General features: G+C 45.1%; 1 protein-coding gene across 4 annotated transcripts in view; it reads left to right on the top strand.

Annotated features, from left to right (window-relative positions):
• The window catches only part of LMO7 (LIM domain 7), a 220,212-nt gene that overhangs the window by 74,868 nt on the left and 128,241 nt on the right, over positions 1-17,103 (top strand). For all 4 annotated transcript variants that reach the window (XM_062194078.1, XM_062194076.1, XM_062194074.1 and 1 more), the window contains exon 2: positions 3,208-3,278. In XM_062194078.1, coding sequence (XP_062050062.1) covers positions 3,208-3,278 — 71 coding nt within the window. The remainder of the gene's footprint in view (positions 1-3,207; positions 3,279-17,103) is intronic.

Below are 17,103 nucleotides of genomic sequence, written 5' to 3'. Positions count from 1 at the left end.
GCTAGAGTTGATGGTGGAAAGTTGCAGAGCAGGGAGTCAAACCCATGCACACAGACTCCAGAGTCCTCTTCTGGTTTCACCCAACAACTGTTGATGTCATGTTGTGACCTTAAGAAATGTAGCCCGTGCCGGCGCTGTAGCTCAGTGGATTAAAACCCTGGCCTGAAGCACTGGCATCCCATATGGGCGCCGGTTCTAGTCTTGGCTGCTCCTCTTCCAATCCAGTAAGCTCTCTCTCTCTCTCGCTCTCTCTCTCTCTCTCTCTCTCTATCTATCTCCCTCTGTCTTGCTAGCTTTGACTTTCAAAATAAATAAATCTTAAAAAAGAAATAAAAAGAAATGTATCCCAGGCTGGGCACTATGTCACAGTGTGCTTGTGCCCTAGCTATTCCTCTTGATTGTTTCCTGATGATGTGCCTGGGAAGGCAGCAAATGATGATGACTCAAGTGCTTGAGGTCCTGCCAACCATGTGAGAGACCCGGATGGAATTCCAGGCTCCTGGTTTTGCCCCCTCACCCATCCCTCCTGTCTTTTTCTGTTTTTCAAATAAAAATAAGTCGGAAGGAAGGAAGAAGGGAGGGAGGAAGGGAGGAAGGGAGGGAGGGAGGGAGGAAGGAAGGAAGGAAGGAAGGAAGGAAGGAAGGAAGAAGGGAGGCGGTTCTGTCCCGGTTGCCCCTCTTCCAGTCCAGCTCTCTGCTGTGGCCCGGGAAGGCAGTGGAGGATGGCCCAAGTCCTTGGGCCCTGCACCCACATGGGAGACCAGGAGAAGCACCTGGCTCCTGGCTTCGGATCAGCGCGGTGCACTGGCCGCAGCGGCCATTGGAGGGTGAACCAACGGCAAAAGGAAGACCTTTCTCTCTGTCTGTCTCTCTCTCTCACTATCCACTCTGCCTGTCAAAAAAAAAAATTATTTGTTTCTTTGAAAGAGTGTCTGAGAGAGGGAGAAATATGGAGGGGGTGCAGAGATACAGGAAGAGGAAGATTGAGAGCTCTTCTGTGCAGGCTCCCTAAGTACTTGAGCCATGTTCCACTGTCTTCTCGGGTGCATTTACAGGGAGTTGGATCCGGAGCAGAGCAGTTGGAACTGGAACCAGTACTCTGATATGGGGTGCTGGCATGGCTACTGGTAGTCCAACCAGCTGTGTGACAATGCTGGACCCTAGGGAGAGATCTTCCACACACTCCCCAAATGTCCATGGAAGTCCAGGATGGGTCAGGCCAAATCCAGGTCTCCCACATGGGTGGCAGGGACCCAAGTACTTGATCCATCATCTGCTTCCTCCAAGGGCTTGCATTCATAGAAAGCTGAATTGGAAGCAGAGGTCGAATTCTATACCAGTCACTCTGACAGAGAGAGACAGAGAGAAAGGTCTTCCATCTGCTGGCTCACTTCCCAAATGTTTGCAGTGGCTCCTGCCTAGGGCCAAAGCTGGAAGTCGAGAGCTCAATTCACAGCTTCTGTGTGGGTGTCAGGAACCCAGGCACGTGAGCCATCACTGTTTTGTCCCAGAGTCTACATTTGCAGAGAGCCAGAATGAAATGTAGGAGCTGGATATTGAATATAGGGACTCTTGATCTTGATATGTGGGCCTTGTCTTAACCACTAGGCCAAGCACCTATCCCTTACTATGCTCTTAAATATAAAGTTTTTTTATGCAGCAGTCAGCTCCCGGAGAGAAGTGCTACCTGCCTTTTTCTTCTTCACTTTTTAAATGTCTACCAGTATGTAATTAGTTTCTGTCATAGAGAGGATCCTCACATGTCTAATTCATGCAGCAGTGAGTCCCTTCTATAGATTCAGGCTCCCTGTAGGCAAGGATCTTCTACTTTTTCCTGCTTCTGGCACGTCACCTTTTGACCCAGGCTCTTTTGACACTTACTGAACTGACTTATGAGAAACTACCTTGAATTCTGAAAGCAACTTTGTTTTGTCAGTCACGAGACCGTAGGTCTAGCTATAGCAGCATGAGGCATTGTGGAGAGATGCAGAATTAACAGAGGGAGTTGCAGGCGGTTGTAAAGCGAGCTGTGGCAAGTGTGGACAGCAGAACTGTGATGACCGTTACATCCGTGAGCTCTGGAGCTAGTCTGGGGTGTAGGATTCCAGAAACCCGTTCCTGTCTGCTGTAGAGGTGTATCTCTATGGCCGCTGGTGCCATTGCCGCTGGCTTCCTGTTCACATGGCTGTTTGGGGTTCCAGTCTCAGGAGGTGTTCTTGGAGTGTTTTTTCCCACCATGGCCTCCATTTTCTCTACTGCTACTTCCCTTATGAAATTCCCAACCACTGCAACCCTCTGGAGGCAGAATCCAGTTACTTTTCTAGTGGTTTTGCTACACCATTGGTTGCAGTAACTGCAGGTGGCCTGTAATGGCCTTAAGTTGCGAATGGCCTGTTTACAGTATTTGCCATCTTGCCCCTCTCTGCAGGATTTCATAGTCTTCTCTCTAAGATGTTGCACTAAAAAGGCTCTACACAAATAAGGGCCATCTCTTGAGCAAATCGGAGGAGAGTCATACCGTGTGATTCTTAGCTTTGTACGAACCTTGAGGAATGTAAAGATGGAACTAAAACTAAGGATGCTTTAGTTACCCACAGTTTTTTGTTTAATAGAAAATACACTACAAATTTAATTAGCTTCTTTATTACATTTCAGAAAATACTCATTGTGGGTTTTTTTTTTATGATTTTTAATTTATTTATTTGAGAGGTAGAGTTAGACAGACAGAAAGGTCTTCCATGTGCTGGTTTGCTCCCCAAATGGCTGGAGTGGCTGGAGCTAGGCCAATCTGAAGCTGGGAGCCAGGAGCCTCCTCTGAGTCTCCTATGTGGGTGCAGGGGCCCAAGAACTTGGGCTATCTTCCACTGCTTTGCCAGGTCATAACAGAGAGCCGGATCGGAAGAGGAGCAGCCAGGATTAGAACTGGCACCTATGTGGATTGCTGGCGCCGTAGGCGGAGGCCCAGCCTACTACGCCACAGCACTGGCCCTGTGGTTTGTGTGTGTGTGTAATTGTTCATACTAAAATAGTAAAGCTCTTTGTAACATAGACCAATGTGCAATTTTATTTAATATGGGATGAGTTCTTAGTGATATTTCGAATTCTTCAAGTATAATATTAGATGTGCACAATTTAATCTAACACTGAATTTTGACTTGTCTGTTATTCCTACTTAAGGGAAAATTAACACCCATATCTTTATTGCAGGCAGTAACAGAGAAGAATTTTGAAACAAAGGATTTCCGAGCCTCTCTAGAAAATGGTGTCCTGTTGTGTGAGTAAGTATTTCAAGCATGTGGAAAATAATTTAAAGATGTGTGTGTGTGTGTGTGTAATGAGATGTCTTTACTTCCCGTTTCCCCATCAGATGAGATTTGATCCCTGTAAATTGACACCCCTACAGAATGAGATGGTAGGAAGGGTTATCAGTCTCTGTATCTAAAGATAATGTGGGTGAAATATATATTATTTTCAATTAGTAAACAAGAACGATTCTATGATTGCTTGATGGGCCACTAGGGGAGGATAGTTGAGGAGGAAGGCTTATTACATTTCACCACCTCATTTAGGCTGAATATTCTTCCATGTGGAATTCCCTGGTTTAGAAATTAATATGAAACTTCTTCCTTCATTAGTTAATTGTGATGATTGAAATAGCACATCTGTTTTTATAGCTTTACTTGGAGTCATTGCATTACCAAAAATCAGTTTGAGTCGTGGATCATTCATTCAATTAATAAATCTCATCAAGAATCATTTCCCAGGCTTTCATTACCATAAGTGAAATACACTGGTGCTGTAAGTGGTGTGTAAGGCTGACATTGTATGTTTAGTACTGTGTCTTGTACCGCAATGGGTGCATTGTAGAGTTAGTCGAGTATATGACCATTCCAGGTAATGGACAGGCAGGCCTATGGGGTATAAGGATGAAATTCTGGGTGAGGGTACAGTTTGCAGAAATGAGCAGTTGAATTGTAAGTATGTACTTGTCAGTATGTACTTGTACTTTAAGTATGTACTTGCTTTTTCATGTTTGAAAAAACACTGAATTATTTCAGTTTGGACACTTATCCCATAGGTATTTATGGAATCCCTCCACATACAAGCCTTGGGAGTGTGTGTGCTCTTACCTGGGTGATTTTGATTCTCCTTTTGAAGGCTGTTCTTTGTAGCAAAGATCTGGAGTCAAGAGGCCCAGAGGTTAGATTCTTTGTTCCATTACTTGTGGACATTGGAACAAGTACCTTAACATTTGTGTACATTTGAGCAAGTGACAACATTTGAGCCTCATTTTCTCATCTATGAAGTGGAGACCAGGGTATCTGATCTGCCTAATTCACAAGGGTTGAACCTGAGTTCAGTTATCCATGTATAAAGGCTTTTATAAACTCTCACTCTATGTATAAACAGGTTGTTGCTAGGAACACGGTCATGTCACTAGTATTCTCTAGCTCATCAGCTCTGTTGGCAGGTGCTCCGACTTGCTTGTTTCAGAGTTTTATTAATTTATCACATGTGAGTTGCCGCTGTTCAATCATTTGAGATCTACAGAAATTCCAGTTGCCTATAGTTTTACGTAATAGATATCAAGACAGCCTATAAAGAAGGATCACAAATTTTAAAGGGTATTTTCTGTCCTTTTCCTATGTCATATTCAGAATACTTGTCAAATAGCATTTAAACTAATTTAAGTAGGCCACATGGTCAGCCCAGTTGTTCATGATGGGAAATTATTTTTATTTAGAACATAGTGTGATTTCTTTTCTTTTTTTTTTTTTATTTAATGGGGAGAGTTATAGACAGTGAACGAGAGACAGAGAGAAAGGTCTTCCTTCCATTGGTTCACTCCCAAAATGGCTTCCACAGCTGGCACTGTGCCGATCCGAAGCCAGGAGCCAGGTGCTTCCCCCTGGTCTCCCGTGCGGGTGCAGGGGCCTAAGCACTTGGGCCATCCTCCTCTGCCTTCCTGAGCCACAGCAGAGAGCTGGATTGGAAGAGGAGCAACCAGGACTAGAACTGGCGCCCATGTGGGATGCCGGCGCCGCATGCAGAGGATTAACCAAGTGAGCCATGGCGCTGGCTCCTAGAATATTGTGTAATTTCAATGTGTCCTAATGAGATCCAAAGGTTGAGGGAGAAAGATGCCTTAGAAAGAGATGCAGGGGCCAGTGTTGTGGCATAGTGGTTCAAGCTGCTGCCTGCAATGCAGGCTTCCTATATGGGCACAGGTTCTTGTCATGGCTGATCCACTTCTGATCCAGCTTCCTGCTGATATTCCTGGGGAACTAATGGAAGATGGCCCAAGTGTTTCGTTTCCTGCCAGCCACATGGAAGAAACTCATGGCTCCTGGTTCAGCCCAGCCTAACCCTGGCTGTTAAAGCCATTTGGGGAGTGAACCAGTGGATGTACGATCACTTCTTCTTCTGTTTTTTTTTTTTTTTTTGAAGATTTATTTATTTGAAAGGTAGAGTAACAGCGGGGGGCGGGGGGATGGGGAGAGGTGTCTTCCCTTTGCTGGTTCACTCCTAAGATGGCCGAAATGGCTGTAGCTGTGCCAATCCAAAGCCAGGAGGCAGGAGCTTCCTCTGGGTCTTCATGCAGGTGCAGGGGCCCAAGGACTTGGGCCATCTTCTACTGCTTTCTCAGGCCATAGCAGAGAGCTGGATTGGAAATGTAGCAGCTGGGACTTGAACCGTGTTCATATGGGATGCCAGCGGCTTTACTCACTACACCACAGCGCTGGCGCCATAAGATCACTTCTTGCTCTTTGACTCTCTCTGTTTCTGTGTAACTCTGCATTTCACATAAACAAATAATTTTTTTTAATGAGATGTGACCTGTTAGCTACCTTAGTTCCCATATGGCGTATATAGCATTTGGAAGCAAAATAACTTTGCCAATTCTAAGCCCCACAAGTCAGGAGAGGTATTAGGGAGGTATGTGTAGGAGTGTGCCTATGAAGTATGGGGTTGTTTTTTTAAAAAAATATTTTATTTATTTGAAAGAGTTACACACACACAGAGAGAGAGAGAGAGAGAGAGGCCTTCTGTCCGCTAGTTCACTCCCCAAATGGTTGCAGTGGCTAGAGCTGATCCATTCCAAAGGTAGGAGCTAGGGGCTTCTTCTTAATCACCCACATGGGTGCAGAGGCCCACGGACTTGGGCCATCCTCTGCTGCTTTCCCAGGCACATTAGTGGGGAGCTGGGTTGGAAGTAGAGCAGTCAGGACTCCAACCGGCATTCATATAGGATGCTGGTGCTGCAGGCTGGGGTTTTAAACTGCTGCACCACAGCTCCGGACCCTGGGGTTCTTTTTAGAGTTGCAAGGTCATATAGTCCAAACATGTTTCCAGTGATGAACTATTATTCGTCAGAATATGTGAGGGATCACACTTTGTTTTTGGAGCATTGTCTCTATAAGCTTATTACACATGTTTGCTAGTGACAGTTTTTGATTTAAAATGGAGTTTAAGGGTCAGTCTGAGCTCTGAATGATTTGAAATGATTTGCAAAATTTATACCCAACTGGAAAGGATGAGCAAATTGTTAGCAGTGGAGATACTCAGAGTTGATAAAAGCTGTTTTGACTGCTAGTAGTACAAGTTAGAATATATATGTAATTTCTACCTTAATGGTAAAATATTTGGAAGTATGTTTAGATACATATTGTGTTTAGAAAGTGACAATGTAATTCACAAACCTCCAAAAGCTCATTCTTGTGTTGTTTCCATATTGGAATAATATGTCTGAGGTTTTATATGTTGCTATGTTAAGTTTAATCAATCTGTTTAATACCGAGTACTCTTTAAATGAATGTTTCATCAAAGTAACTTAAATAACTATTAAGCCAAGGTAATCAACAATTGTAGTTTATTGTGGGATGCCGAAGTTCTGCATAATATTTGTATTAAAACTTCTTTGTCTAAATTCTGAATCACATTGTTTATAGCCATGGTTAATGAAGACACATTAATCTAAAAGATGTCATGCTGGACAGAAACAGCTCAGGTAATTAATGTTCTTCATCAGTCTATAACTGAAGAAAGCTCGCTGATTAGTCTATGCAATGATTAATCAGGCACCATTGTTGCAGACTGCCTCCAGCTGAGTTCTGGGTTGTGCGTAGGAGGAGACCCCTGTCAGAGGCCTGGCATCAGAGGCCCTGGCTCTGGCCTGGCATGAATAGTGAATCTAGTAAGCCGTCTGTCTGTGAGATTTTACCCATTAGAGATTTCAGGTTTCTGCTAAAACATGATTAGACTGTTTTAAAAACCTACACCCAGTTTGTACAGGAAAAGGCTGTCTTCTCCTTTGCTCGCTGCCAGAACCTTCTTTCGTGTGAGACACAGGGTCTGCTGCTTGCCTATTAAGTCTCCAGGCATCCTCGTTCACTGTCACCATTAGGGAGTTTTCTGAATATTTCATCTGGCCATTTCAGCAGTCTTTTAATCTTTCAGGAGTACTTTCTCCTCTTTGAACTGGCATTCTGAAATACCTAAGTCAGGAGTTGGAGGAGCTTATTATAGGTTGCACACAGCTGGCAGTGTGCTGACATTTCGGAGGGTCTGAACGGGGTACACATTGCACCACGGTTTCAGTCCAGATCCACATGTCAGGAACCAGAATGGTTAGGTGCACTCGTTGCCTTTTAATCCTATTGGCTCTGGAAGTTAGGATCTTCATATTCCGCAGCATAGTGTGAGATGGTTTGTGCGTTCTGGTGAGTTCAGGGCTAACGTGTACTCCCCAGTTCACAGTCTGTTACGCTCATTCTTTATAGACACCGAATCTATCTGGGGTTTACCACATGGGACATCGGAACAGCATCCAGTTTGGGGTTTTGTTCTGGTTAGTAGAAGGGTTGACAGGAGTCCAGGAGGTGATTTCAGCCCCCTGGTATTTTTGGGATGAATTCCATCCGTCTTCGTCTCTCAGCTCTAGCAGCTGCCTGCTCTGGGCTCTAGCTGCACTGCTTTGCCTTTCTCATCATAGCTGGTAGTGGCCTCCCTCACTAGTGGGGCCAGCTGGTCACTTCCCAGCTCCTCCTCTTAAGACAGCAGTCTTGGGGATATTCAAATGAAAACGTCCTTGGCTGCTTTTTGGAAGTGAGAAGATCTGTCTGAAGACAGTCTGATGGCTGTGCCCTGGTTAGTTCATTCTTCCCAACCTGGGAATGATCCCAAGTCTTTGCTGTGTCCCTAGCAGCCTTGCATCAGAAGTTTGTACTTTTTTGCACACTGGCTCACATTATTGAGAAAACTCTTCTCACGTGGCCACCAGCTCTTCTGCTTACAGCTTGGAAAGAGTGGATCAAGGTGTTCACCAACTGTTGGTTTTCAGAGATACCAAATTGTTCTGTGTCTGCTGTGTGATCACTAACTGTCTGCCTGAAAGTATCATAATATTTTTTAAAGATTATTTATTTATTTGAAAAGTAGAGTTACAGAGAGAGTGAGAGAGAAAGAAAGAGAGAGAGAGAGAGAGGTCTTCCATTCACTGGTTCACTCTCCAATGGGCTGCAATGGCTGGAGCTGCACCCATCTGAAGCCAGGAGCCAGGTGCTTCCTCCTGGCCTCCCACATGGATGCAGGGGTCCAATTACTTGGGCCATCTTCTGCTGCTTTCCCAGGCCACAGCAGAGAACTGGATTGGAAGAGGAGCAGCCAGAACTTGAACTGGTGCCCATATGGGATGCTGGCACTTCAGGCAGTGGCTTTACCCGCTATGCCACAATCCCATCCCCATAATATATTTTCAAAGGAACATTCAATAGGAGAAGCCAAAAATATATATATTTTTAAAGATTTATTTATTTGTAAGGCCGAATTACAGAGAGGCAGAGGCAGAGGGAGAGATGAGTCTTCCATCCTCTGGTTCACTCCGCATTTGGCCACAGCTGGTCGGAACTGAGCTGATCCAAAGCCAGGAGGCAGAAGCTTCTTCTGAGTCTCCCACACGGGTTCAGGACCATCCTCTACTGCTTTCTTAGGCCATAGTAGAAAGCTGGATGGGAAATGGAGCAGCTGGGACTCGAACCGGTGCCCATGTGGTGGCTTTACCTGCTGCTACGCCACAGCTCCAGCCCCCCAAAAATATTTTTACAAATCCTGTGTACTGTGGGACACTCAGGTAATTGTTGTAAGGCATTTGGCAAAATAGAAAATTTGGTCACTTGTCATTCATGCCAAGAGAGCTCTTTTTGTTAGGGTTGGAGATTTCTGCATGGAATGCTAGGGATATCAATCGGTCCTCAGGGCTCCTGTGCAGGGCTCCACAAGAAGCCCAGAGGCGCTTGTCCAGTGGGAGAGCTTTTTTCCTTGCAATGTTTATGCCTTTGAATTTCCTCAGGAGGACATTGCTTGCATATAGTGCTCCAGCATACCAGTACTTCTTATTCACCCCAGTGTACTGCTGTGCCCTTTTGAAACTTAAGTAGTGAATGCTGTTGATTTTTTCACTTCAAGTGATAGACACTTCGAAGTCTCCATGTTACTTGATATCTCAGCAATTGGGAAACAAAGATGAAATGGTTCAAGTTTATAAAGGTGCTTCCACTTTTAAACCAGCTTCTCTTCACATTAGTAGTTAATGGCATCTCTGTTTTTTTTTTTTTTTTTCAGCTTCATTCATCCAGTTTACCTATATATATTTTTTAATTTATTTGACAGGTAGAGTTATAGACATAGAGACAGAGAGAGAGAGAGAAAGGTCTTCCTTAAGTTGGTTCACTCCCCAAATGGCCGCCACGGTGGGTGCTGCACCAATCCAAGGCCAGGAGCCAGGTACTTCTTCCTGGTCTCCCATGCGGGCGCAGGGCCCAAGCACTTGAGCCATCCTCCACTGCCTTCCCAGGCCACAGCAGAGAGCTGGACTGGAAGAGGAGCAAATGGGACTAGAACCCGGCGCCCATATGGGATGCTAGTGCCGTAAGTGGAAGATTAACCAAGTGAGCCACGGCGCCAGCCCCTGTATTTTTTATAATCAACTTACCTTTTAATTTCCTGTTCATGTGAACTTTTTTAAAAAAAGATTTATTTGAAAGGCAGAGTTAGAGAGGGAGATATCTTCTATCTGCTGGTTGACTCCCCAAATGGCTGCATTGTCTGGGGCTGGGGCTGGGCCAGAGTGAAAGCAGAAGCCATGAACTTCTTCAGTGCGGGCTCATCCCGGGAGGTGACGGTGCTCTTCGGCAAGAAGCACCGGAGACAAGTTTCGGTTAAAGTGTCCGCTTTCTTAATGACCACCCACACTTTTTAAAGGGCAGGCCGGAGGGGTGTGACTAATTCAGGGCAACACCGATTCTGTAGGATAGAACCGTATTGGTGCTGCCGTGCTTCTCCAATCAGCTCCCTAGCTAGGGTAGCTTTCCAGGTGGTCCTAATGGGCCTGGGACACCCGGGAGCTGTTTACCTGATTGGCAATTACGGGACCCTTTCACAGGGAAGGGGTAGGGAGGGAAGTGCCTGGGGCTCCCGCTGCCTGCTGGGCCTGCCAGCAGTCAGGTTGTGGGGTCCTTCCCAGGAGGCATGGTGTGCCAGGCCCTCTCAACCTCCTGTATGGACAGGGCAGGCAGACTCCCAGCCAGGTACAGCATCACCCACACTTCCAGTTCTCCCATATGGGTGCAGGGACCAAAGCGCTTGGGCCATCTTCTGCTACTTTCCCAGGCACGTTAGCAGGGAACTGGAACCCGAAGTGGCGCAGCCAAGACTCGAACCGGCGCTGATGTGGGGTGCTTGTGTTGCAAGAGACAGCTTTATCTGCTACGCCACACTGCCAGCCCCTTATCTGTATTTTAATATCTGTGTATTTATTTAAAAGTTTAAAATGTATTTTCATTTTTAAAAAAGATTGATCTATTGTTTATTTGAAAGGCACAGTTACAGAGAGAAACAAAGACAAAGATCTTTTATCTGCTGGTTTATTCCTTAATCTGCTGTGCACACACTGACTCTAATTTTCATTTTTATTTGACAGGCAGAGAGAGAGAGAGAAAGAGAAATCCTCCATCAACTGGTTCACTCCCTAAATCCCCTCAACTACTAGCTGTGGCAGGCCAAAGCCAGGAGCCAGGAGCTCCATTTGGGCCTCCTGAGTGAATGGCAGGGACTCCAGTACTCGAGCCATTACCTGCAGCTTCCCAGAGTGCAGTAACAGGAAGCTGAATCAGTAGTGGTGCTGGCACTCAGACGTGATTCCAAGTGGTTTCTTTAAACCACTGTACTAAACACCCAACCCCAAAATATCTTTAATACGGAGTATATCCAGTTGAAGGTCAGCTTGGCAAATAGAAACTTACAAATTCACTTGTCTTGTGGTAGCCATACTGTACAGACTCATTTCAAGTTGGACAGTTGCTTTATTTTGCAGCTTCAGAGTTGAAAGCAGAGAGCACAATCATGGATATTTCACAAACTAGCATTGAAAAAAGATTTATTTATTTGAAGGGCCGAGTGACAGGGAGGAAGAGGAGAGAGAGAGAGAGAGAGAGAGAGAGAGAGAGAGAGAGTTTCCAACTGCTACTTCCATCTCCTCAAATATCTGGGGAGATAGGCTGGGCCAGGTGGGGCCAGACTGAAGCCAGTAGCCAGGAACTCTATCTAGGTTTCCTACGTGGGTGGCAGGAACCCAGGTACTTGGACCATCATCATCTGCTGCCTTGTCAGGAACATTAGCAGGAAGCTGGATCAGAAGCAGAGGAGCCAGTACTTAAAACAGCACTCTGATATGGAATATGGGCATCCCGAGTTGTGACTTAACCAACCTCTCCATAATGCCTTTGTTACAGTATTTTCTTACCATATAAATCACTGAGAAGTAATTGTGAATAAGTTTCTTAATGGGTTAGGAGAATAATGTATGTGCTAAATATCTTCAAGAAATTTAAAGTTGATCAGTAAGAAATGATTGAAATAAGCTTTTGATTTAATGGGAACTCAATTGAACTTTTTTTTTTTTTTTTTTTAATTAATTCCCCATATGGTCACAACAGCCAGGGCTGGGCCAAGCTGAAGCCAGGAGGCAGGAGCTTCTTCTGGGTTTTTCATGCAGTTACAGGGGCTCAGGCACCTGGGCCATCTTCTGCTGGATTGAAAGTGGAGCAGCCGGGATTCGAACCGGTGCCTGTATGGGATGCCGGCACTGCAGGTCGCAGCTTAACCTGCTGTGCCCCAGCGCCAAACCCGAAAATTAAGATTTTTAAGTGTAAATGACTTTTCTTCTTTCATGGACTTTGTGCTCAGTTCCTGGTGAAGTGTCCAGGGGCAGGGCTGGCAGGAAGCGAGGTCAGCAACTCGGTGAACCGGGCGAGCCCACGAGCGGCGTGTGTAGGTGGCGTCTTATTCCTGGCTCCACACGGCTCTGGGAGGAGACTGGCTGGCCTGGGAAGGGTGGGTGATGTGAAGGTGGTGGCAGCCTGGGCGTGGGAGGTTCCCTCCAGGGTCCCTCCCCTCTCCTGTGCTTCTCCCTCTCCGCAGGGCTCAGTGCTGCTTTGACCTGAACATTTTATGAACTTTGAAATGGTGAAAGTGGAAATTCTGGTCAGTGACATGAGAAATGTGTAAGAGAAATGGCTATCAAAAGGAAGACAAATATGTAATGGTATCACATCAATTAAAACTAGATCATTGCTTTGTGTGAGAAACTTAATCTTGGGATTTTTTTTTTAATTAACAAGCATCAGAAAATTAGATGAGACATCATGCCTAAAAGTGGCAAGCTATCAAACTTAAGAAATGAGTGATGAGCAACATGTGCCAATAGATTTAAATGAGTTTATCATTTTAACCCAATTCCTATATAAAATCTAGCCAAATGTTTTGGAGGCTACAAGTTATTTTAAGGTTTGCGTGGCAAGATAAACAGATTAGAATAGGAAAAATTCTAAACTTGCAAATGCCTGTAGAACTTGCCTGTCCCAATATTAAAACAAGTGACAAATATGCAAAGTACCGTATTTGACAAGTATGGATTGAGTTATAAATGTCCCTATGGATGGACCAGAAAGGTCCAGAAATAGTCTCACATGTTAACAGTCTATAACAAAGGCCAGCATTGTGGTGCAGCAAATTAAGCTACTGCCTGTGACACTGACATCTTGTATGAGCGCTGGTTCAAGTCCTGGCTTCTCTACTTGCAAAATCCAGCTCCCTACTAATGTGCCTGGGAGAGCAATGGAAGACGGCCCAAGTACTTGGGTCCCTGCCACCCATCTGGGAGATCCGGATGGTGTTTCAGGCTCTTGGCTTTAGCTTGGCCTAGCCCCTTCTCTTACGGCTCTGTTTGGACAGTGATCCATCACATGAAAGATCTCTTTCTCTGTCCTTCCCACTCTCTGTCACTCTGCCTTTCAAGTAAATAAGTCTTTTAAAAAAGGAATTTATAGGGGCCGACGTTATGGTACAGTGGGTTAGGCCCCTGCCTGTGATGCCAGCATCCCATATGGATGCTGGTTCAATTCCCAGCTGCTCTACTTCTGATCCAACTCCATGCTAACGGGTGGGAAAGCAGCAGAAGATGGCCCCTGCACCCCTGGGGGAGGACCTGTACGGAGCTCTTGGCTCCTGGCTTCAATGGCCATTGGTGCCATTTGGGGAGTGAACACCTTTGGGGTGTTTGTTGTGCCTTGTGTTGCATATAATCTGATTGTGTCCACAGTCACTTCTGCCTCCACCTTCGGCGACCCCTGCTGCTCCTCTGCTCGGAAGTTCAGGTGGTTGCTGTGTCGCTTGGCTCTGCTGGTGCTTCCTGCTGCGCTCTCAGACCTCCTGCACACTTGTCCTTGGGGATTGACCAATTTGGAGGTGGCGTAAAATCCCAAGCTTTGAGGGAATAGAAAAAAAGGAAAGAAGTAGATATTTATGTAAGTGTTTATATGTGTACACACACACACACACACACGTACTTTCTGGCAAATGATATTCTAAGGAAGATATTTTAGTCAAAAAACTGACTTAAATATTATTGAGATTCCAGAGTACATCTTGTAAAACCTCACCAGGGTGCTGGCGCTGTGGCATAGTAGGCTAAGCCTCTGTCTGCGGTGCAGGCATCCCACGTGGGCGCCTATTCATGTCCCAGCTACTTTCTGATCCAGCTTGTGGCCTGGGAAGGCAGTGGAAGTTGGCCCAAGTGCTTGGACCCTTGCACCCATATGGAAGGCCTGGAGGAAGCTCCTGGCTCCTGGCTTCAGATTGGCCCAGCTCCGGGCATTGCAGCTGTTTGCGAAGTGATCCAGTGGATGGAAGTCTTTCTCTGTTTCTTGCTCTCTTGGTCTGTGGTGCTACCTCTCAAATAAATACATACAATCTTAAAGTGAATAAATAAATAAAAAAAACCTCACCAGACAGGGTCTGGCACCGTGGCTCACTTGGTTAATCCTCCACCTGCAGCGCCGGCATCCCATATGGGCACTGGTTCTAGTCCTGGTTGCTCCTCTTTCAGTCCAGCTCTCTGCTGTGACCCGGGAAGGCAGTGGAGGATGGCCCAAGTGCCTGGGCCCCTGCGCCCGTGTGGGAGACCAGGAAGAAGCACCTGGCTCCTGGCTTCAGATCCGCATAGCTCCGACTGTAGTGGCCATTTGGGGGGTGAACCAACGGAAGGAAGACTTTTCTCTCTCTCACACTCTCTCTCACTGTCTAACTCTATCTGTCAAATAAATAAAAATTTAAAAAATTAAAAAAATAACCCTCAGCAGACAAATGAGGAAATACTCATGTTGCTAAATATTTTGCAAATGAGGAAGGAGTACTGGTAAATAAACAATAAATTCTCCACCTACGTTAGTAAGAAGTGATTATGCTACAGCTGGATACTGTTTTTTGTTGTTGTTGTTGAAATTAGTAAGTAACTCTTTAAAAAAAAATGGCCATTGGGGCCGGTGCTGTGGTGTAGTGGGTAAAGCCGCTACCTGCAGTGCCAGCATCCCATATGGGCGCCTATTCGTGTCCCAGCTGTTCTTCTTCTGATCCAGCTCTCTGCTATGGCCTGGGAAAGCACTAGAAGATGGCCCAAGTCCTTGGGCCCCTGTACCCACCTGGAAGACCTGGAGAAAGCTCCTGGTTCCTGGTTTTGGATCAGCACAGCTCCAGCTGTTGCAGCCAATTGGGGAGTGAACCAGTGGATGGAATACCTCTCTCTCTCTGTCTCTCTCTCTCTCTGCCCCTCCTTCTCTCTCTCTTTTACTCTGCCTTTCAATTAAGTAAATAAATCTTTTTAAAAAGTGGCTATATTTGTGGCAAATGTTATATAATATTCTTAAAATGACCGTTTTGAATATAAGCTGATACAACTCTCTGAAAAGCAGATTGGCAATTGGGGAGTGAATTATAATTATATACTGAATTGTTTGTTAACATAGAAGTAAATGTATTTATCACATATATTCCAAGATTTCCTCAGTAATCTTTTGGGAATCTATTCTATGAAGACTCCAGAATGGGGGAAGGACTATGTACAAAGCCTGTTTGTAGTGGAAGGTATAAAAACCAACTTATGTATCTGAGATGTGTAAAATATGCAGTAGGAAGCTGACAGGCAAAGGAAACGATGTTGCATTATTGTTGTCGGGGTGAGGAGAGGTAGGCACAGGAAGACTCCCCGAAGGTGAGGAAGTAAATGGATTCATATTGGTATTGCCCAGCTCCTCTCCACTAAGTGTCAGAGGTTAGCACGGATGATTTTACTTCCTAGAAATAGAATTTAAAACAACAAGGAGGATTGACAGTTAGGGTATATGTACAGATACGCATTGAGCATGTTTACAGTGATGAGAACCTAAATCCGACTGCAAGAGAAAGGCATCGCTGTCACTCGTGCAAAGGGACCAAGAAGAATTTACTAATATTACCTCACAGTGAAATGGGAGAACTAGAACAGGAACCCAGAATTCCCTTGGTACCTACATTTTTTTTTTTAAGTCCTTACCTTTGTAGAACAATTTTGGATTCTGAGAAGAATTGACAAAAAGGTACAGATGGGCTATTTCTTCCCTGGCCCGCAGCTGCACAGCTTCTGCTGCCGTCAGTATCTGCCACCAGAGTGGCACATCTGTTACAACTCACTGACACGCCACCACCACCCAGGTCCTCCTGTTCAACCCTTCCTAAACTCTAACTCCTGGCAACCGCCCCTCTTTGTACTTCCACAGTTTTGCCTTTTTTCAGTGTAACTATCATTTAAATCATAAAGTATGTAGCCTTTTCAGATTGGCTTCTTTTACTTACTAAACATGTTTTCTAGTGCTCCCCATGTCTTTTCAAGTCCTGATATCTTATTTCTTTTAAGTGCTGAGAAACATTTCATTGTTCAGATGTACCACAGTTTATTCATCCATTCATCTAATAAAGGACATCTTGCTTCCTTCCAAATGCTGGCATTATGAATAATAATACTCTAAACTTTCTTGTTAAGTTTTTGCATGGACATACGTTGTCTTGATCTGAATGAGACGGTGAAAGTCTGTTTTAGTTTTGTAAAGAAACTGACAAACTCACAGAGATTACAGTGTTCTATCCGCTATTGGAGTGCCTGGGTTTGAGTTCCAGCTCGGCTTCCAATTGCAGCTTCCTGCTGATGCACACTCTGGGAGGCAGTACATGATGGCCCAAGTATTTGGGTCCCTGCCATCTACATGGGAGATCCAGGCTGAGCTCTGGGCTCCTAGCTTCAGCCTGACCCAGCACTGGCAACTGTGGACATTTAGGGAGTTAACCAGCAGATGGAAGCTCTTGCTCTCCACACACTTGTTCGCTCTCGCTGTCTCTCGCTCTGTCTCTCTCAATTAAGAGTAAATATGTAACAACAACCTGCCAAACTCTCTTCCTCAGTTACAGTACTGTTTTATAGTTCCACTAGCCAGGAGTGAGAGTTCCTGTTCCTTTGCCTCCTTGTCAGTAACTGGTGTCCTCAGTGTTGTGAATTTTGATTGTTCTATTAGGTGTGAGTGGTGTTTTACTGTTGTTTTAATGTGCATTTCTCTGATAACATGCTCTGTGGGCCTTTCATATGCTATATATCGTTGATTTATCTTTGGTGAAGTGTCTGTTAAGACGTATGGCCCATTTTTAAATCAGGCTGTTTTCTTACTGGTGAATTTTAAGAAC

This window comes from Lepus europaeus, chromosome 6, assembly GCF_033115175.1.
Source record: "Lepus europaeus isolate LE1 chromosome 6, mLepTim1.pri, whole genome shotgun sequence".
Taxonomy (NCBI): Eukaryota; Metazoa; Chordata; class Mammalia; order Lagomorpha; family Leporidae; genus Lepus; species Lepus europaeus.
The sequence above is the reverse complement of the archived record's forward strand: the minus strand, read 5'-3'. Positions and strand labels throughout refer to the sequence as shown.